Below are 22,130 nucleotides of genomic sequence, written 5' to 3' on the forward strand. Positions count from 1 at the left end.
AATGACATCAAAACGTATTTAGGAGTTAAATGTCTCCTGAGGAAAAAACAGAGGAAGATTTTTTCTTTAAAAAAGAAATTAAATTAAAAAAAAATTACAACACAGTTAATCCCAATGTGTGGCTTTAGCCCCAGGCGAGGGCTTTTCCTCCCTTCTCCTCCCTCCTACCAAGAAAACACTGAATTCATTCAGGACAGCAACAAATGCAGTGTCCTGGAGGAGAGAGAAGACTGACAGGGGATGGAGTGCAGATGAGCCACACAAATTCCTAATTTAAGCTTAGCAACAGCAACAATAAAAAGGAAGTCTGTAAATACAGAAACCATAAAGACAGTTACATTCTGCTACGGATTATTCTTTTCATGTAAGGAGAATCCATGACACCCAAAGTAACAGTAGCTCATCAAATCATACCAACAGCCTTCAGCATTGGAAGTATTGGCTCTGGGATTTGAGCTCGCATGGAGAGCCAGAGCCCGTCCTTTTCACAGCTTTTTAGTAACTGAAGAAATTTGGACTGTTTCTGATGTTCCCTTGGTTGTACAGTAGTGGTTACTTTGAGGCTGACATGCTTATTTATTATATATGAATTCTAATGCTTTGTAATTAGCAGAAAAAAACTCTAGATTTTTTTCCTGTAAAACCATAGCAACTGTTCCACTAAGAAAAAATCAAGCTTTTATATCACTTTATTTTTGCTTGTATCCTGCCCACCTCAGAGGATTTACTAAGTAGAAGCACTCATCTTAAAATATAAATGTTGTCTTAAGCTTACTCCATTATTCAAGCAATGTTTAGTATAACCCTGTCATTTTCTTATAGTGATCCAGCTGCCAAAACTCTCTGGGAGTCCTTCATGAACCTCAAACAAAAGGAAGCTGTGATGGAGGCCAGGAGACACCTTGTGGAAGCTGCGAGCAGGGAAAATTTACCTATTAAGATGAGCATGGGTGAGTAGTGTGACGCTATACAGTGGTAATGTGAAAGATCATGTCAGCTCCTCTTCTTCCACTTAACGCTCTCAGGGAGAAACTCACCCCATTTTTGGTTCATTCCCATCCTTGTCAACAAATTTCAGGTGATCATCGTAGCTACCACAGGATCATTCTGGTCTGTGAGAGGCAAGTGTCTCCTAAATATAACCACCTTAAAAAAAGTGAGAGCAGTGGTGAAGCAGTGGAGTTACAGGAAGAAGGGTATTAAAGGCATGCAAATGGTTAGCAGTGCTGTTTTTGTGCAAAGCATGAGAATATGGTTATTCTTAAAAAGTCAGCAAGATTTGTGTCCTGACAGCAGGTGTTGTAAATAGCAGCTGATCTGATGGGAGGTGTGCAGATCTTGCATTTGATTACATTGTAAAGTGATTACATTATGTAGGTAGTGAGGTTTATGTGAAGTAAGGCTGCCTGGCCTAAGAGAGTTTAAGCTGAAAACCACATCTGGGCACTCTTTAAACCTGAATTCTTGAAAATGTTAGATAGACGGAATATAACATAATGACTGTCAATACCTTTTTTAGAACCCTATTCTCACTATATCCTGTACTCAGTGAAATGCAGGAATTGATATCATGTTAGGCTCATAAAAACTGGTATTGCTCTATACTGCAATATTTTTTTTTTTTGCATTTTATATACTCTGGGACTATTTAATGCTGAATGTTTCATCAAGAGAGAAAGGTCCTCATGGAATAAGAGTAATAGGCTTTTATCTGGGACTCCAGAGTAAACTGCCAAGATATCGTAGAAGAATTAGATGTACAGCCAACTCATGTACTCTTAACAACTATAATATTTCATATATTGTATGGTCTTTACAAATACCTAGAGTATGCATTTAGTAGATTATTAATCAGAAATACTAGATTTCTGCAACAGTAATGCTGTAAGCTCTTTTAAGGAAATGGAAAAGGAGCAGCTGTGAGAGGGCTGTTACTGTGCCTTACCTCCTTCAGACAAGATTGTAAATAATAGAATTTTGTTTAAGGTTTCACTGATAACGTGTGTGTGAGTATTCACCATAATGGCATTAAGAAGCCCCCACTGTTTTACTATTACATATGCCTTAAAAAAAAGATTATTAATGTTGAAATTCAGATTTGTTTTAGAAGTAATTACTTCCTATCTTTGAGAGGTAACGATCCATCTACCTTTGCTGCTTTGTGTGAATGATTAGATCAGCCACCCCTTCCCATGGTATCCAGTGAAGGCTGCAATAACCTGGATCTTAGTCGTATCAGCTGACACTTACTGATGGCAGACTAAACATCTGACATATGTGGACCCAATAAAGTGCTATGTAGAAACACTGAAGAGTTGACGGTGAAACAAATTCCTGACTCTCTAGTTCTTGAGACTTGTGTTTTCTTGAAGCGTAGCTGTAATTCACTAATATTTAAGGAATTTTGTTATTTATTTTGTGAATTGTATATTTATCTTGTGCTAGAATCATAATCAGTTGTTAACTTTGTAGTTGCACTTCAAAAGGTGAAACAAAATTTGAGGCAGTCTTGTAAATGATTAACATGCATAAAATTAGAAACAAGGAAAGGAGGGCACTGCAGTCACCAAAATCAAAACTTCTTATTTAGCGTAAATGCAGAAAACCCACAGCTCATGCCTAGATATCACATTGTGCAATGACAAGTATTTATTAATGAATTTTTAGAACAGATCTGCATCTTTACCGCGTTCATTGCGTGTTCATCACGCTACAGAGCATCTTTGTAGAGAAGCTGGAAATTGTGTTGTTTATCAGTTGCTGCTTTTGCTGAGAAGGAAGAATTCTGGTGGCCTGTTCTGGTCCCGATTGCTGTGTTTTAGTTGAAAGGCTCCTTCTTGCAGCTGTGATATGAGGCAACACTGGCTGGAGAGAAGAGAAATGCTTTCTCTTTTTTCTGTGCTTAGACTTGAGTTTTTATGATTTTACCTCAGGTTCTGCCTGTATCAGAAGATCTTGGTGGATTGCACACTGGTTTTCCCAACACTTAGGATATTTTCTGAGCTTTTTATGGCCCTAATATTAAATGTAAGAGAGTTTTTCTAGCATGAAAGTTGCCTCTTACTTTCTTTACCAAGACCAGCTGTGTCAGATGGTAAAGAGTATTTTCTTTGCTGCTACTTTTTTTCCTCCGCCCCCCCTGGAAATAAGGAGTGAATTACATTTGAAAGCAAAGCTTTGAATTCCATTTGGTGTAGCTGATCCCTCCTGCAGTGGCCACCTGCATGAAAAGCTGCATCACGTGTGACACTGGCAGCACAGGAGCCCTGTGCAGCGATGAGAAACCCGATCCCATCCTGTTTCCGTTTTTTCAGTGCAAGGAAAATAAATTCTGTTGTTTTCTGGGCTTTAAAAGGCTGCTCATTACTCTGAGGTCTGCGTGTGCTTGCCCACGTTTCCCTGGCAAGCAATGTGCCTGATGCGCGGCTTTCCTCTTTCTCTGCCTGGCTGCGTGTGGCAGGAGCCCTGGCAGTTGTGGGAGGACACACAACACCCCCAAATGTCCCAAATGCCACTGGGAGCTCCATTTTTTCCTGCTGAAATCAGCAGAGTGGAGAGAGAAGTTCTGAGGAAGAAGAAGAAAGGGAAATAAAGGAAATGAAGAATTTTGTCCAAATTTTTTGAGCTGAGTAGATTTTATTAGAGGAGACTGAGGGGTGACCTTATTAATGTTTATAAATATATAAAGGGTAAGTGCCATGAGGATGGAGTCAGGCTCTTCTTGGTGGCAAACAATGATAGGACAAGGGGTAATGGGATCAAGCTGGAACACAAACATAAGAAGAAACTTCTTCTCAGTAAGGGTGACAGAGCACTGGAACAGGCTGCCCAGGGAGGTTGTGGAGTCTCCTTCTCTGGAGACATTCAAAACCCGCCTGGACATGTTCCTGTGCGACCTCACCTAGGCGTTCCTGCTCCAGCAGGGGGATTGGACTCGATGATCTTTTGAGGTCCCTTCCAATCCCAAACATACTGTGATACTGTGATCCAGGGATGTGGTAGTGCGGATGTCTGGAAGTCCTTTTGACTCTTTCAGGAGAGATCAGCATAGAAAGAAGGTGGCTGAAGATAAGCTGGCAACATTTTACTGAAGGTTTTGGTGGATGGACTCTTGGAGAAAGCCCAGTTTCAATTTACAAATGTCATGGAGATGGTCTTAAATAGAGCAACATTCTCTCCTTTTTCTGTAGCCATCTCATACTGAGGTTTTTGGGTGGGCCATTAAGTGGTCTTATACCATCTTCAAGGAAGATTTGCATTTTTTTTTCCTCCATTTATGTCCGAGGAAAGAGTGTATTTTTATCTGTAATTTCACTATGTCCGTGAAAGAACTACACTGTTGTTAAAAATTTCAGCAAGTGATGCAGGCTAGTAAGCTGTCCAGAGCTGTTCATTGCAAGCATTTTAAAATGCTGTGTATTTTTTAAGGAAGAATTGCAAGTCTTAGGAAACCACATTACAGAGGGAGACAAAGTGGGAGGTGATGGTCCATAAAACCAACTAGAACACAAAGCTATGGAGCTACTTTGCTCTTTCCTTACAGAACAAAACCTGAGCTGTGTAGCTAGGTAGTATGTTTGATTTTCTGAGGTCCATGCTGAAGAAGGCAGGCAAAGCTCTGTGCAGAATTCTAGCCAGTATGAAGGATTTACATGTGCTACATCCAGCTTACTTACTGTTTAATTAATTCCATCCATAAATACATTACATGGGTATATGGGTTTTGAAGATGTGATTTCCTGTGGAGTTTAGTAATGCTGCCAGTATTGACTTTTGGGGAGAATTTCTTTGGTATTGCTTACTGTGGGCATGCTGACATTGAGCCCCTTCTTTACAGGATGCTATAAATGTGTTGAAACCATGTTACTAACATAGTAGTTGCACCTAAGTTTTGCCTTAATCCTTTCAGGTAGATACATTTCCAAAAACAGTAAACAGGTGTCTGTCTTTTGCTAGATGTCTATTTAAATAAAGAGGCATTAAAATATTCCATATCTGTATATCTACGTGCACATACACACAGAAAAAAATAAAGCACGCCATGAACAACAATTTTTAAGAATTACATCAGCTCCATCTTGCCTCTGAGGCAGTCCCATTTGTGTTTGGGATACCTAAGTGATCAATATCTGGGGAAGATAAGTATTTGCCAAGTTCTGGTCAGGTAGCCCATTGTGTAGGTGTAAATTATTTTGGCGTAATAAAAGCCCTGGCATTTAAGGAAATCTATTTTATTTAAATAATTAAGTCTCCTGTTGAAAAGCTCTTTGGAAGACAGTGTAGAAGATCATCGGAATAGCTTTTCGTGAGATTTATAGGTTTGTGCTAAATTCAAGTGAGATTGCAAATACTGGGAAGAGATTACTTCTGCTCACTTCTCCAGGTAAGGGACTGTAAGGAGTTCTGCTCAGAGGCAGCAGCCTGATTTACAGTACAGCCGAAAGGTTGCTGGTTTTTCCATTCCTCTTCTTCCCGTTCTGTTCTTCATAGGCCTGATGCACATCTTAATCATCTTCTGAACATGGCAGCCCATGAATCTCTTGTTGAAAGCTTTGCTATTAGCATAGTATTTGGCAGTGGTGAAAACTGTGCTACAAATGTTCTTTTGTTGCTTTAGAAACACCCTTGGTCTTCTCTTTGAAAAGACCACAGTAAACCTTGATCGAGTCTGAATTCCTTTATTGTGTCTTTTTACTGGCATGGAGACTGATAAAAGTCGAAATGCTGGTATAGTAACAGAAACAAAGTGCAATGTGCTGTTACATGAGCCTGTGTTAAAAGAAGAAAAGCCTTTTAATTTCTTTCTATTTGAGCTGTACAAATACAGTTTTAAAAATCAAGCTCACTACAAAATCAGCAAAACCTCAGGCTTTGTGGAGTACTGTAATTTTTTCAGATGGGCTGGTTTGCATATGTTGAATTGAACTCTGAGTAGAAGTGGAAAGATCCTGAAATTTTGGCCTGGAGATATGAAAAAACATTTTGAGTTCAGAGATATGAAAAAACTTTTTGAGTTAGAAAAATAGCTTAAAATGGCCAGGAAAATGTAGAAGAATACCTTATCTAAAAACATTATGAATATAAAATGTACTTTTTTTTTTTAATTGATGAAAAGTTGCATTGGACTGTAATGGTGTTTAAAATGCTATTTGTTCTTCACAAGATCAATGCAAAAATATTCAAAATTCAAGACCATGAATTCCTGTAGTAAACTATTGGGATAAAATCTACCGACTAAGAAAATGAGCTATAATAAAGTAGATAAGTATGTACTTATCTTTCCAGATAAATCAAGCCTGATCTCAGATACCTAAATGCACCTTGGCCACCCATTAGGACAATTCTGTGATGGAGACAAGTAGTGAGACAAGGTCAGTCTGGGTTTGAGGTTCTTACAGAGGAGGAGAAGGCAGATCGACATTGCAGGGCTCAAAGTGATCTGCAGGGTGTTTGAATCCCTCCTAAAGCATATCTCTGGGTATGCGGTGGGTACCTGGGTAACAGCTGGGCTTGGGAAACACTGCAGCCCCCAGTTGTGCAGAGAAATCATATGATAGACTGCTTCTTGGGATGTTTATGTACATTGCCCTGTTGTCTGCTTACCTGGTCTCCAAAGCCATCGGGAAAGCAGCTGCAGAATTGGTGATGAAGCAGCCAAAGTCTCCTTTTGGGCATCCCCGTGAAGCGGGAGGCTGCCCAGACCAACTTGACTGAGACAGGCCTGGCTCAGCCTGAGATGTCCCAAATTCCAGACGATGGGTCTCACCGTCCTGCTCTAGGGGCTCACCAGTGTTCTCGGGGCAGTTTTCCAAGGAGAGGGGATGCTCCTTGTCTCAGACCTGAACTCCTTCCGCTACACAACCTGGATCCTGAGTAGGCAGTTCCAGAGTTAAATTAGTCTGTTCTTTGCTTTGTCAAAAGTAACGGAAGTCTTGCAGTGTGGGACTATCTAGCCAAGGAGATTTGTTTTTTCCAGCCTGTTGCAATACTGAGTTCCTGATTTCTCCCTGTAGTGCGACTAAAAACAAAGTCTTGACCTGAAGCAAATGTTCCCGATCTCCATGATGGTCAATACAGCAGATGTTATGTTGCATCATTCACCCCTGGAGGCAGGAAGGCTTTTTGCTTCTCAGAGTGCTAGAGTTTTTGAAGAGTTTGAAGTGTTTCTGAATGTTTTGGATACATTCCTGTTTGGGAGGCTTCTGTGTAGGCCTTTGCCTTCCCAGAGGAATGCTCCTTGAATATAGTTGAGTTACGCTTTCCCTGATAACTTTTGATGAAGACGGTCTTTCTGAATAGTCACTACCATATTAAGAACTGTAGAAAGAAATTGATCTTATGGTTTTGTCACCTTGCAGTGTTACACTAGGATGAAGTTTAAGGTTTCGATCCTGTTGAGGATGGTCAGAGTGTTCACATAACTAAATAGATCCCATCTTCTGAAAGTCGTCTGGTTTTGCCAGTCTAGGACAGAGAGGTTGGTCCAAGCTCCATATGTGCAAAGAGTATGTAACTGTTTTTCTTAAGCAACTAAACTTTTCAGGTCATCTCTGTAACTCATTAGATATAACAGAAAGTATGAAAGATACTGATATTCCTGCCAACAAAGTTCTCTTTTTTTCAGGAAATGTGACAAAATAGCTGAGATGGAGAGATATTCAGGAGCAGAGCAGTTTGTCTTTCATCAGTAAGTGACACTGCATTTGTGTGTAGTGTTGCCTAGAAGCATCACCAGCTGTGGTGCCATCCTTGCACTAATCATTATGCTTCTTTCAAAGTTAGATGCTGAATTCAGCAAAGTGGTGTGTCAGTGCCTTTTTCAGTCTCACCTGATGATACATAGAGTAGCAGCCTTGAGAATACATAACAGTTGCTCAAAAGAGAAAACAAATGTGCTTCAGAATAACTGGAACTATGTGAGGTGTGATGTCCATGTGCGTATTTTTCGATTTATCTTCCATCTCTTCTTCTTCAGTCTAGCACACAGAGGTTTCTATAGTTGAAAGAAATGTGTGCTTTATGAGGTGCAAGCAAGCACTGGTGGTCTTGATTGGAATCCTGTGCAGGTTGAGAAGTGAATGGAGTGCTTACTGGGCTTGGAAATTGCTGTTAGTGTAGAGACAACAGCATGGCAGAGGCTTTGTGGTAAAGAGGAAAATAAGACAGCAGCAGAAGGCTCATTTTGAGAGCACAGATATGCATCCTTTTTTATCAAGTGCATATCAGAGAAAGAATTCTGTAATATGAAGTTAACTGAAAAGGATTGCCAGGAGATTTGCACTTCTTGATGACTGCCTGCAGCTTAGCACAGAAGGAGCAGTATCAGCAAATATGGATGAATTTTCAAATAATTTTAAGTTGGAATGGATTTCTAGAGGTCATGTAGTTCAATCCCCCGCTCAAACCAAGGACAGCGTAAGAGTTAGAATAGATGTGTTTGACCTTGTTCAGCTGACTTTTGAGTATGTCTGAGGATGATCTTTTGAGGTCCCTTCCAATCCCTAACGTTCTGTGATTCTGTGATGACAATTCCACAGCTTCTCTGGGTACCCTGCACCAGTCTTAACTTATCTCATGGAGAAAATGTTCTCCTTTATGTATAGGTTGATTTTTCACTTGGTGCAGTGTGTGGCCATTGCTTCTTGTCCTTTCACTGTGAGCTTCCAAGATGTCTGATTTAGTCTTCTCTGTAATCACTCATTATGTCCTTGAAGACAGTAAGTAGATCCCATCTCTGCTTCCATTTCTTGAAACTTAACAAGCCCATGTACTTGTGCATTATTTTCTCTAGCCCCCTAAATCATTTTAGTGTCCTTCACCAGACCCACTCCAGTGTGTATTGTACTGTGGAGCCCAAAACTCCGTACAATACTCCAGATGCTATCTCACGAGTACTAAATAGAGGGTTATAACCGCTTCCCTCTGCTTGCTGGTTGTGTTTGTGCTGATGCCACCCAGTACGTTTCGCTTCTGTTGCTGCAAGGGCATACAGCTAATTCCTGTGCAACTTGGCAGACACACTTCATCCTGAAATTCAGAGTGGTTTAGGTCACAGATCCACTGTTAAGACTATTGCAAATTAAAGAAACACAGGAGAAGTTGAAATAAAGGCTGGAGGGGGGAAAAGAAAGGACTTTATGATTACTACAAAATGGCATGTTGAATGTGGCAAAAGACTTGCTAGTGTCTACAAGTATCCATGAAATGTGTTAGTGAGTGCTGTTTTTTCTGAAGCTGAAAAGAGAACTGGAAGCTGCTGTTGAAATATTGTGCTAGCAAACAATAAATTTTAATCCTTCTTTATGGACTTTTGCTCAAACACTGGAAATCTATAAAAATAAGAGGTCTTTTTATGCACAGTTACTTAAACTTACTGTTGTTAATGGTATTTGTTTTATTTGGGCAAGAGCTTGAGGACTGAAAAAGACTTACTGTGCCAGGTCCGGACACAGACTGTGACTCTTTACTTTCAATGAGTTTGAAGGTGAAGGAACTCTGAACTGGCGGAGCAGTGCAGTGTATTTCATGAGGAAGAAGAAAAGCCTAACGCAATGAAGGTGGCTGTAGGTAGCTGGAAGTTCTTACCCAGCTCTGTCTGTCTCGTAGCTGCTCAGCTGATTGAGCCAATTCTTTTTCTTTTAAATAGTTTACCAGTTTCTTTCCTTCTGTCTCTCACCTTTCCCTTATATGGTATTTCATAGTTATGCTGCTTTATGGCTTGGGGAAAACACCACTTTACATCTGCCTGTTACTTCTGCACTGCTTTGTCTATCCTTAACGGCAGAGTATCAATTAGACCCCTGAAGTACAGCTTTTTTTCTGGGAAATGTCCACACTAAAATCTATCTCGTTGAGGAGAGAAGAGAGGAAAAATGTTGATAGAACATTCGTGTCATTTACACACCCTGACTGAAAAAAGTACCTTGAAATACCCAATCTTCATCTTAATTGCTGAGATGAAAAGAATGATATGGAATGTTCTCTTAGTGCAACAAGAGCTGTAGCTTTTGGGAATGGGTTTGGAAGTGGTCCTGGGAGTTACTGAGTCCTGTGTTCTGCTTAAAGAAAACATGCTTAATTTAGAGGAGGAGACTGCGGCAGGTATTGTGAAGTGCACTCAGGATGAAATGAAACAAATTTTAAACAAAACAGGTTAGCAGAGACTTTTTTAATCCAAAACTGAAATTACTCAAAATAGTATTAGAAAAAAAATAGAAGTTTTGCAAAGCATCATGTTACTTGCTCTATTGCAATACATTTATTTGGAGGCAAATTTCAGGAAGATATTCTCTGCAGGTGACTGTAAATGGCTTTTTGCTATTCTGGTTTAGGAAATACAGTGTTGCTCAGATTTGTTCTGAGTGTTGTGAGTGTGGTTTGCTTGGGTTGGTTTGTTTGTTTTCTTTTGTTTTGTTTTTCCAGAGTGTTTGGGGATTTTTTGTTGGTTTTTAATGACTAAACTACTGCATTATGCGTCATGTAAATTACCATAAAAAACCAAGAAGTGTAATATTGGGACTACTCACACCTATTTTATGTTAAATGAAAGACTTCAGTTAGCTCTGAAGTAGCAAGTACCATGTTTTACCCTAGGCTCTTGTTATATCTTAAAGGTTTTTTAATCCTAGGTTAATTTACAATGTTTCAGTAAAGGTGTTTTAATCTCTTACTGCAGCTATGTCATTGATCAATGAATAACCTACGGCATGCTAGATAGTCTCTTGTGAGTGTAAGATGGGTAATGGTTTAAGTCCCAACAAAACTGTAAAGTATGCCATACTAGTGTCTCATACCTCATTTACTTCACACTTGACTGCTATAAAACAGTTAGCAGATGGAAGTGAAACACAGAACCCTGTGCAGTGGTGTGAAACAGAGAAATGTGCTGGTGGTATGTTATCTTTGATTAAATTGTAGTTGGCAGATGGATACAGGGCTATTTAGCTAACCTTACTGTTCCTTTTAAGGAAAGAGTGTGGTGACAATAGCCTTTCTATGTGTCTGGAATTTTTTTAAGTCATTTTTTATTTCTTCTAATCTTTAAATTTCAATTTTTGTTATGGATGGTAAACTCAAACACTTAAATATGAACTTGTGGCCAGGTCTCCTTCTGGTTGTGATTAGAGTTGAAGATAATTCTTAAAAATTTAAAAGAAAACAGAAGTGTGTTGCTCTTGCAGGAGTTCTGCAAATATATAATTTCATTATTTGTATTCTTTGTTAACATAATACTGCAAAGCTTATATTAACTTCAGTATGAAGATTTTTGTCTTAATAAAAGTACTGTGAAAAGCCTATATTAATGTGGTCTTTCTCCAGAAAATTTACATAACATTCACAATAGTTGGGAGTAAACATCAGTGTACAGATGAATATTTGTTGAAGTTTTGAAACAAAGATTTAACATAAAAGCACATTGTTATTAATTTTTACAGTGTGTTTTGGAGGAAAAGACTTTGTAGGTTAAAAGCTTAAAAATGTAAATAGGATTTGCTTGCAAATATGTTTAGTTTATTTTAGGGCGTGTTTAAGGATTATCATAAATGTAAAGCTGCATTCCTAATACTTACAGCCATGCTTTATAAAGCTTATCAAATATTTTTAAATGACTGTCTTTTTAAAGTGTATTCTGACCATGATTCATCACACAATCTCTTAAGATCATTTTTATACTCATTTTGAGATATTAGAGTCAGGTCAAATAATCCCCTTTGAGAACAAAACAGATTGTAAGTAGATCTCACTAATATTTAGAGTTTTAAAATATAGCATCATAGAAATAGAATATGTTGTGGAAATAAAAAAAATATTTGCATAAACTGTGAATCATGCATCTCTGAATTGCAAACAAGTGTTAAGGTATCGTTCATTCACTTCAAAGGATTAATCAGCTTTTGAATAGATATAACTGCTATCTTTTTTTTTCAGAAACTACTAGCTCATGTTGTTTTGAGAGATGTCATAAGTACAGGACTTCTTGACTGGCTGGGACCTGTAGTGGATCACAGCGTTTCTAACATGTCTAAGTAAACAAAGCAAATTGCCCAGGAAAGGTTGAAATGCTTCTTCCGGTTTTTGATTACCCATTAGTCAGTAGGAGCTATAAAACTAGATCAGTAATCTATAGAAATAAGCTGATTTTATGTCTATACGAAAATATAAATAATCAAATATATAAAAGCAAAGCATGAAAAATACTATTGTTTGGTTACTGAAGAGTGATGCCATTTCCCGAAATAAAGTAATTGTATTGCCATCTTCTGTTCTCTGGTAAAATTTATTTGGTATTTTTTCAGGTACATACCAGAGATTTCTTTTATTCACTAAGATTATTTTTTGCCGATGGTGTCTTCTGTTGTATCTTTTCAGTCTTGAAAATAAAAATGTTGAAGTTTCGAATTTGATTTAAAAAACGACAACAGAACAGACAACAAAATCAAACAAAACAACCAACCAGCCAACCAAACAACACCGTACTTGTAGACTGTCCATTTGTGATGTTCAAGACATGGTTAAAAACACTGGAGCAGGTCCATTAAGACTCTGTGAACCTGGGTGAAAAATAAAGCGTGTATTCATTAAGTCCAAAGAAAGGAAATTTACTGCAGTTGCTGTTTTTTATATTTGTAGGGAAGCAGCACGGTTGGAAATAAGATACAGCTCACTGTACACATCCTCTGTGATATCTTCATTTAATAGCGTGTGCTACCCATAATGACTGTGTTTGATATCAGAAGGAGAGTTCATGGATAGGGGTCGGGAGATGCTGATTCTGGTGTCTGGTTGGCACACAGGGGAGACGCGTGGCACCTGTGCTTTGCTGGGACACTGGGGCAACTCTGGGGATCAGCACTACATACATGCTTTGTGTGTTTCACCAGATGACAGAAGGGGCTTAAGAATTCATTTATGTCAAGAAAAGAGCCATTTAGTTAAAAAAAAGAGGGGAACACATTGGAAGAAAGCAGCTGAAAGTGATGTATTTTTGAAGTAAAGGGAGCAAAGCATCACGGAGAATGGCCTGTGCTGAAGGGTTTAAACCAAAGACAGAGTATGTGCTGGCGCGCTTGTGAATTCTCTGAAGTAATATCTGAGGTGGAATGTGGCAATATAGTAAAACTGGGTGGTTTGCCCAGTGCGTTTTTTTTTTTTCCTAGCATAATAGTATAAGTCTCATCATTCAGTCTCACAAAAGATGACTCGTTACACAAGAGACATGGTGAATTACGTATGTACATACTCATACATCGTCATGTTTTCCATCCCTATTTATTTGCTTACCACCCAAAATGATTGTTAGGGTATTCTCAGCTGCAGAAGTCTTCCAGAAATCGTCAAAGAAATAATCAGTCCTGTGAATAATGTACCAAAGAAGAGCAACGACCTCTCTTTCTGTAGGACAGCCTGCCAAGAACACTCTGAAGTGCTCAGTGTCTGAAAACATATGTCTTAGTGCTAAATGAGGACATGCGTGAGCCACCTGAAATCCTTTGGGCATGTTATTTTAAGACAAACAAGTTAATTCATTTCTGAGAGAACTTTAAAGCATCCAGGAGATGATTTACCCAAATTTGCAGATTTCAAGTCGCTTTACAGTCACAATGAATTACTATTTTCAAGGATTAGGTTTTTTTAGGGCTAGAGACCCTCTGGTTGGGACTTGGCCTAGTGCTCACTGTTTTTAACCTGGTTGAATAGGTGAAAAGTAAGGTAACAAAATACAACCATGATACATATTTAGTCAAGATTAAGAAGGGGATTTGAGAAACTATGGTATGCCAGTATTTAATTGGAAGTTTAATATAGATAGTGACTCATAGGAAGCTTCATTCTAGAAGATAAGATTTCACATATTTATTCAAACAGTTCTGAAATTTGCTTTGATATTTGGGGGGCAACCATAGAATATTGTAGATGCTGGCTACTGTTGGTTGTTACCTTTTTGTTCATGCTGATTTACCAATGAAAATGAGAAACTGAATGGTAGAGTACACAAAAAAGGAAAGAGTGGGTTGAAATGGCCATGCATTAAAAAAAAAAACAGGTCTGAAGATCTAAAAAGAAAAAATTATCAATGTATATTGAGTCACATAGGCTACCAGTTATGTTTGTCAAAACCTTCTGAGTGTACTGGGAAACTTGAAAATGTAGATAATGTAGGAACTGTAAATCGTAACCGGCATCATATTTAGGCATCTGCATTTAGATGCTTAGAACTGAAAATCTTGAAGATTGTATTAGAGTGCTTTAGTTACAATTGTCTCACCTAATTGATTGAGTATTCTTTGTTTTAAGGCACATTAAAATTTTCGAAAGAATAGTAACAACTGATATTTAAGCATGGTTTTGGTTTTGTAATAAAAGACTGATGTTAATTAGCAGAGAAGGCTAAAATAGCTTATGGCACTTGTGTGAATATAAATTATCTGTATAGGAACACTGTTAAAACAAAGATTTGATGATACCCTACACATCTAGGGATGAACAATAAACTGCTTTTGAGAAAACTAACTCAATGTTACAGCTGATGAGACTGAAGCCAAGTTAGGTTAGATGTTCATACTCCTATGGCAAGTGTTAGTTGAGTGGTAAATAGAGTCCAGCCTTATTTGTTCTTTATTCCAGGATTTGCTAAACCTCAGCATAGTTGTCACCATTGTCAATGACTTCTATGTCCTTGAAAGCCACTGGAGTGCACACCTTCAGATGTGTGACAGGTGAGAGACTCTGCCTCTTTGAAGGTCCATCAGTCTGGAGTGACTTGAGCTGCACTGGAAAGCCCTGCCAGGCAGGGCAGAGCGGCTGAGCTTCAGTGCCCGTGTCCTGCAGCTGCTGCCAAGGTGGCAGGAAGAATGGGGTCAGTCAGGGCCAGCGAGGGAGGAAGGCTGGTCACGGCTCTTCCTCAGTGGCACAGTCCTGCGGGAGGCTGCTGCTGCCATGCAGTGTTGGTTGTACTTCAGGGCTGCTCGGCCCCCAAGGTGGACTTACCATGGGGCTGCTGCAGTGGGGACTTGCTGTTTGTTGTCATACCTGTGCCCATGGGGTTGTCTGAACACTAGTGCTCCAGCAACAGAAAAGGGAGGCAGGCATACAAGTGACCATCAGTCCCAGAGCAGATGGGTTTTTGCTTGTGGGAGATGAGCATGTGCTCTTAGAAATAAGCCTGTGACATCTGCTTTCAGTCTGCTGTGAGGTTTAGTGTTCTTCAGGTCCAGAGCCTGATTCTGGAGAAGCCAGCCAAGCAGCATCTAATACTGGCCTACTTTTCATCTCTCCAAAGAACTAGGGAGTAGTTCACGGTCTTCTTGTCTTTATTAACAATTTAAGGACTGGATGACTTTTTAAGTTAACTAAACAAAAGTTGAGACAAAATTATTTTTGTGGTACTTGCTGTTGAAGAGTGTTACTGAAACTTCCTAAGAAACACAAAAACATTTAGAGTTAATAAGAATAACATCTGGAAATTACACTAACAAGGAGACACAAAGGGCGTCATCCATCCTACTAAATTGCTCTCACTTAGTTTGCAAAATATCTGACTCCCTTAGCAGCACCATTGTCCAATTGGCTTCATGCACTATGAGGGTTTTCTACATTCCTCACAAGTATCCAGCATTGGACATGATTGGGACAAGCTGCTGGGGGAGATGGGTCTGTATTCCTAAGACTGTGGATGAGGAAAACAATTTATTTGGAATTTTTCAGCCCTCTACTGCCTTGAAAAATCTCACCTGTGAACATAAGTGTGCCAAGGCCATTTCTGATTCGTGGTTCTGTCAAGTGAAAAATGGACCTCAGCGAAAGCACTCTGGCCACTGAAGCTCAAAATGCTCTTGCATGAAACTGAACTAAGTTTAAAGCTATGTGTATTTGGCGATTCTTGTAGTCTTGGAAAAGCATCCACTTATTTATTCAATCAGTCACAAAATGTACTTTCCTCTTTACTTGTTTTCTTGTCCCTATGGAGATAATTAACTAAGTGTTAGATGAAAAAATAAGGACTGTATGTTTGCAACAGCACATTGATAAATCTGACCTTTGCTCTTTAGACACCTCGCTCATCCATAAATCCTTACATTAAAAAAAAAATGCACTTTGGGATTCTGAATTTTAAAAATTTGCTTCTACCAGTAAATCTATCTTGAAAAATAATTATTTTCTTGAAGCGATGCCTGCATTGCACTATGTAGACTGCAGCATTAATTTAAAATGGAAAATTGTCATATTGTGGAATTGTGTCTTGATGTCTACAAATGTGGTTTGTCTAGTTAACTTTTAGTTTAACTGTTGAGGTGAAAGTCTTTCTCTTCTACTCAGGCTACTCTCACTACTCAGAAACAGATTTTTGACAGACCTTTAATATTAGTTGCTGGTAATTTCTACCTCAATATGTCTAACTTGAGTGATCTGCCTTACTCATAGTAGAATTATTTCTTCCCTTCAGTCTTACTGTACATCATCATTTGTGTACGTAGTATTAACTGCATTTTATATATGATATAGCGTTGCAGATGTTGGTATTGAGTGCTGCTATTTTCATATTTAACAAAAAATCATTTATATAAATTATTTTTTTTTACATACAAGGTATGGCTTCTGTAACTTAGAAGTTGGCAAAAGTGATCTGTTGGTCTCTTGGGATCTGCTCTGAGTTCTTGAAAGCTGGAGGTGGAATTCAACATCTGTATGTCACAATATGTTTGCCAATTAATTATTGTAGGAGTAAAGGATCGATGGGGGCCATTTATATTGAATTAAGTCTTGTGAGCATCTATGCAACTGCTCATTAGACACTCATCAAACCTTACCTTAGAACAAGTTAAATTAGTTTGCCTCTACTCGTCTCCACTATTGGAATATCGATTGATACAGGGACATGTTTCTTAATATCTTATATAAATATATTCATGCTTTATTATACCCATTGGTTTTGTACCAATATTGACCCTTAATGTAAACATTTTTTAATGCATTTATAGAGATCTTTATTTTTTGCCACGTGGGGCAGGGAACCCATATAAGTCAGGAATTTCTGGTTTGCTTTCCTAACTTAAGTTCTAATTGTTATAGGAGTCTCCCTGTGCAGGCAGCACAATTGTGAGTTAAACTTGCAGGGATGGGGATGGTTGTAGCTGCACGGAGTGCTCCAGGGGGAGCAGCTTTGTACTGAGGCATTTCTATGGCCCTGTTTTTACTGTAACTATATCACCCAGTACGGGATTGTACCTGCTTTTTTACAATAAGGAGGCCTACACGTTATTTTCTTCTTCTGTCATTTCCAGGTTTTAACTGCCAATTTAAAGCAGATGCTTTAATCCTAGCCTCAAAATGCATAATTTTGTACCTTATACTGTTAAATTTCATCCCACTTACTTTAAAACAATGCTCAGAGCAACACAGCTGTGCCTTCTGCTCTTTTTCCATATTAATGATATTTCACAGCCTTGTGACAGCACCCATTTTGGCACTGTTTAGTACCAAAATTTGTACTAAAAATATGTATATGTGCACACAAGCAAACTTTTATTTTACTTTTTCTTTTCATACGCTAGTATTTCTCTACTGTGTTTTACCTGCCGTCTACTTTTGGAAGTTTCTTACATATCTTACAATTCTTCCAAGCCTTGTCTTGTATCCCTTGAATATGGTTATGGCATAGTTAATGCGATGCTAAATACATTTGCATTATAATTAATTCATTAATTGTTTTTCTATCAATTTGACATTATATTATTTGATAAATATACTTTGCATTTTATCCCACTTGCCTATGTGATGCAAAGTATTTTTTCCTTGGACATTTGTCCTGAAGATTTTCTGATATCAGACTAATAAGGTAGTTAATTTTCACCAATTTCTTGGATATAATATTAGTTTTCTTTTTTTGTACTCTAGCCTAGTCCCTATTATCTCTTCCTTTTTATCCTCAGTTTATCAGATTACTAAAATATAGAGCTGTTCATCACACTGACTTTCAGTGTTCCTGGATGGAACTGGCTCTTCAGTAGTGAGACTGGTACCTGGTCCATCGTGTTTCTGTTACTTCTGTAATGTCCAGTTTCAGCCCTACACTAATTTTTTTGTTCTTCCTTTGGTGCACAAATACTTTGTTCCTACGTAACTATTCACAGGTTCTTAGCTGAATTAATTCCTGCACTACATGCATCATCAGTCTATCAGCATTACTGTTTTCCTTCCCTGCTCCCCGTCCGCCTGTGTTCTATTAATATTTGAGTTTCAGTGTGAGATTTCCCCATTGCCACCTACTCATTTTATCCTTTCTACTGTACTTGGGAAGAGGCGTGAAGCTTTGAAACATTTTTTTTTTCTGATGTTGCTTGCAGCAGATGTTGTTTTTATTGAGTACTGTATCGTGATTAAAGGTAGTGGACAGATTTTGGAATAAATGTACCTATTTCACACATGCTACACTTGGTAACTATTAATGGTGAAGATTACTTCCCAGACAATATGGAATTATGAGTGTTTGTGCAAGAAAGGTTTTTGGTACTTTTTAAGGGAGGTTGAGGTCATACTTCTCTTTCTTTCAATAACCAGGAATTAAAAAATAAACGAGTGCTTTGTCAGCATAATGTAGCCCTCACGAGTCAGACCTCGATGCTCCCACAGATGTCTGGCTATGTGTCAGGTTTTGGAGCAGAGCATGACCATGATGGGGCAGGAAGAGAAGAGAGCAGGGCAAGGCACTTAGACTGCAGTCCTTGCTGCCCATAGTTGCTTCTGCCTGTGAATCTCTGGATTTGCTTCAGAAGAACAAAATCAGAGTTGAAATACGATGATGTGGTTGGCATCTATCTCATTTTGATTTCATAGGACCTGTCTGCCACGTTGCAACACAAAAGGACTTGGAACAGCAGAGGGGCTTTAGAAAAAGTAGAAGGCTGGTGGGAATGGGATTAGATTAAATTCAGTCTGTTGTGCTGAAATCTCCCACTGTGAGCAAACAGCAGGAAAGGTGGTGAGGATTTAGGCCTAAGGAAAAGTCATTTAATTGCTGATTACCACCAATCACTTTCCCAAATTCCTTTCCTCATCTACTGGAACATTTGTATGCATCAGCCACCTGTCCAGGGAGATTTCTGTGTAGAAATTTGATGGAACTCTTGAACCCAGGATCCAAGTGGTTCCATGGATATTGTAAATATCACAGATGAGATGCTGGACTCTTTAATGCCAATGTAAGTTTTGTTAATGACTTACTAAGGTCAGGATTTCACTTATGTTTACATATGTGTTGGACTTTCTCTTGGTGGTACTCTGAGGGTGGGAAAGAATTTGATTGTTTATCTGAAATGGTGCTGAATGGATCTCAGACTGATCCAGTGCTGCATCTGGATTCAATTTCACAAGGGACAATATGGAACAAAACTCTTCAATTTTTTTTTTTTTTTTAATTAAAATCAGAAGTCTTGAAAGCCCTCCCATTTTACTGTTTCATATGAGGGAAGGGCTGGCAACTCCATGTTTTCTCAATTCAAGCAAGTTATCAGATTTTCAACATGCTACTATATATCAGGACTGCTCTGGGTAATAATGCAGACATTATCCAAGGTATGCTGCAAGGCATCATGGGCTCACACTTTCAAATCACCATGTAAATCTGCCTGACACAGCTTTAAAAGAAATAAAACAAGGCTGAAAGCTCCAGTGTTTAGTCTAAAAACACACATGGCTGTGGTTGCTGTTTTAGCCTATGTGGGTTAAATGTGGAAGCCTTTTGTCAGCTCTCCGGCCTACTGAGTGGTGTCAGCTTGATTTGTGTGTTAATTTGCTGACTTTTTGTTTTGATGCTTTCCATTAAAATTCACATAAAGAGCCTGTGTGGTTTTGCTTTATTTAGCAGCTCTCCCTATCTAAATGCTATTCCAAAGAACACCGTTGGTATCCCTGAAACTAAGAGAAAGTGCTTTCAACATTTATTCACTGTTGGAATCATTTATTCACTATTTATGTGATACTGAAAGGATGGAGGCAGGTGAAGCACCTTGTGAAGTGATGATATAACCAAATGCAGAGAAGAAACACAGTGGCAGTCTTACAAGATCTCTCCCTTATGGAAAAGCACTGAATAAAATGATGAGTGGTCTAAGCCATGAAACACCTAGGATCAGCTCAGCCTTCCTGGCACCAAAGCTTGTTTCATTTAAGTTAAAGGATCTACCTCACTCCATCTCACATGTCATTGCTCTCTAGGTCTGGTTTGCTTGAGGAAGATGATTCGTTACTGGTAGAGGCTGCCAGAAACCAGGACACAGCCCTGGACTGGATGTCCATCCAGACTTGCAATTAGGATGATGTTTTGACACCATTTTTCCTTGTGTGTTAATGGCATGTGTGGTGGTCTGTGATAATTTTCTTGAGGCAGATGAGGTACTAAGGACTTTTCTCCCTGGAACATATCATTTCTAAAATGTAAAGTGATTGAACATTTTAGCTGGCACTTTAATGTTGGATGGAATAACTGCTAATTCTGTAGTGTCTGTGTGGCCTGAATGACTCCCCTCAGTGTTCTATTAAGGCAAGATCTACAGGCCAATGTATGGGCACCGGGATGTTTATTTTCAAGTAATGAGTGAAATCATGCTATGCTGACTGCATCTCAGAAACTGAAGAGTCATGCCTTGGAAGTGTCCCTTCCAAGAACAGCTCCAGAAAACAGTTCCTTGAGTCACTAACATTATCTCTATGTTTTTGAGTCAACACTGATCAAAAACGCACCCTCAGGAAGCAGCTGGAGGGTGTGGGTTTGGTGTAAGGTAGAAGGCTCACAAATTCCCATTGGACTATTGATAAAAATAGAAAGATCGACCATTGTTTAGAAGTAGTCACCGAGTATTATTTCCCTAGCTTAAATTAATGTCCCTCTATGTCTGAAAACAAAAAATGGTATTATCCTTTATGTCAGAATCTGTTGGGTATTGTTAAATACCTGCCATACCACATACCTTAATGGATGAAGTAAGGCTTTGTCCTGGCCTGTTGCTGGAGCTTGAAGCTCCCAGTGGTTGCACTGAAGGTAGGATCAGGCCCACAGTGGAGAGAGCCTCTTAAGTTTTCTATAACCCACTTGGTATAATTAAAAAAATCTGGATTTGTATTTGCCACCACTGAATGCTGTGTCCTGTTTTCCTTTCCACAGGCAGAGTCACCCCAGAACAGCTCAGCTCATACATTCAGCTTTTCAGAAATAATCTCAAAGCTTTGGAAAACCATTGTGGTCTTCTGCAGCTTGTGCTGGCCACGGTCCAGACTTTGAAACACCCCCAGACTTCCAAATGGGACAACTTCCTTGCGTTTGAGAGATTACTTCTGCAGGTATATATTATTTGAATTCATTTTACATAAGTAGAAATGTTTTATTTAATTTTTAAATTCCCATTGAATTCTGTAGCTTTTATTTTTTCCAAAGAAGTGTGTTGGATGTTATGCTAAAAAGCTGTTCTTTATTGCCAAACTGATGAAAGGAATGGGAACCTACATAGTTAATCTTTTATAGCTTCGTCTAAGAATAATTTTAGAAACAAAATGGTAGACATTAAAGGTGAAGTACATAAATAATCTGAATTGAGTGACAGTTTTATATCTGTATGAAATTTCAAGACGATATCACTTTTAGCATTGGATAACATTATAATTATTAGAATTATTATTATTATTGCTACCACTCCGAAGGTGCTTCTTCAGGTAATGTGCCGAATCGAATGTAGAGAGGACTTTGTTATTATGTGAGTGTAAAACTTGTGTAATTTACTGAGCAGATGAAAGCATAGTAGGAAATTCCATGCACTGAGAGAATTTTCTCTTGCTCACAGCTGTAATCTGCCCTCAGCTTTTCCCACCACCACTTTTTTACAGCATCCTGTTGGTGACCACAGTATTATTTACATACCATTTTGTATCACTTGGATTGCTCTCAGGAAATTAAGAGTTAGTGGTGCATTGAACTCTATCCTAGTAGCCTTTGGAGATGTACCAAACAAAGGAGGAGTTTTTCTAAGAACCTAATAGAGTTAATTTCTGCTGAAATTCATGGAAAACTCAACACTTACCTTGCTGTGCTGTTTTTTTGGCCATTGTGTTGTTTTTATAGGAACTATCTTCTGAAATCC

The 22,130-nt window shown here is 38.7% G+C and overlaps 1 protein-coding gene across 3 annotated transcripts in view; it reads left to right on the plus strand.

Annotated features, from left to right (window-relative positions):
- SCFD2 (sec1 family domain containing 2) overlaps nucleotides 1-22,130 on the plus strand; it is a 203,042-nt gene that overhangs the window by 33,934 nt on the left and 146,978 nt on the right. For all 3 annotated transcript variants that reach the window (XM_082051318.1, XM_082051317.1, XM_082051319.1), the window contains exons 3-4: nucleotides 823-950; nucleotides 21,161-21,336. In XM_082051318.1, coding sequence (XP_081907444.1) covers nucleotides 823-950; nucleotides 21,161-21,336 — 304 coding nt within the window. The remainder of the gene's footprint in view (nucleotides 1-822; nucleotides 951-21,160; nucleotides 21,337-22,130) is intronic.

The sequence above is a fragment of the Streptopelia decaocto genome (genome assembly GCF_964273445.1).
Source record: "Streptopelia decaocto genome assembly, chromosome: 4".
NCBI classification, from domain to species: domain Eukaryota; kingdom Metazoa; phylum Chordata; class Aves; order Columbiformes; family Columbidae; genus Streptopelia; species Streptopelia decaocto.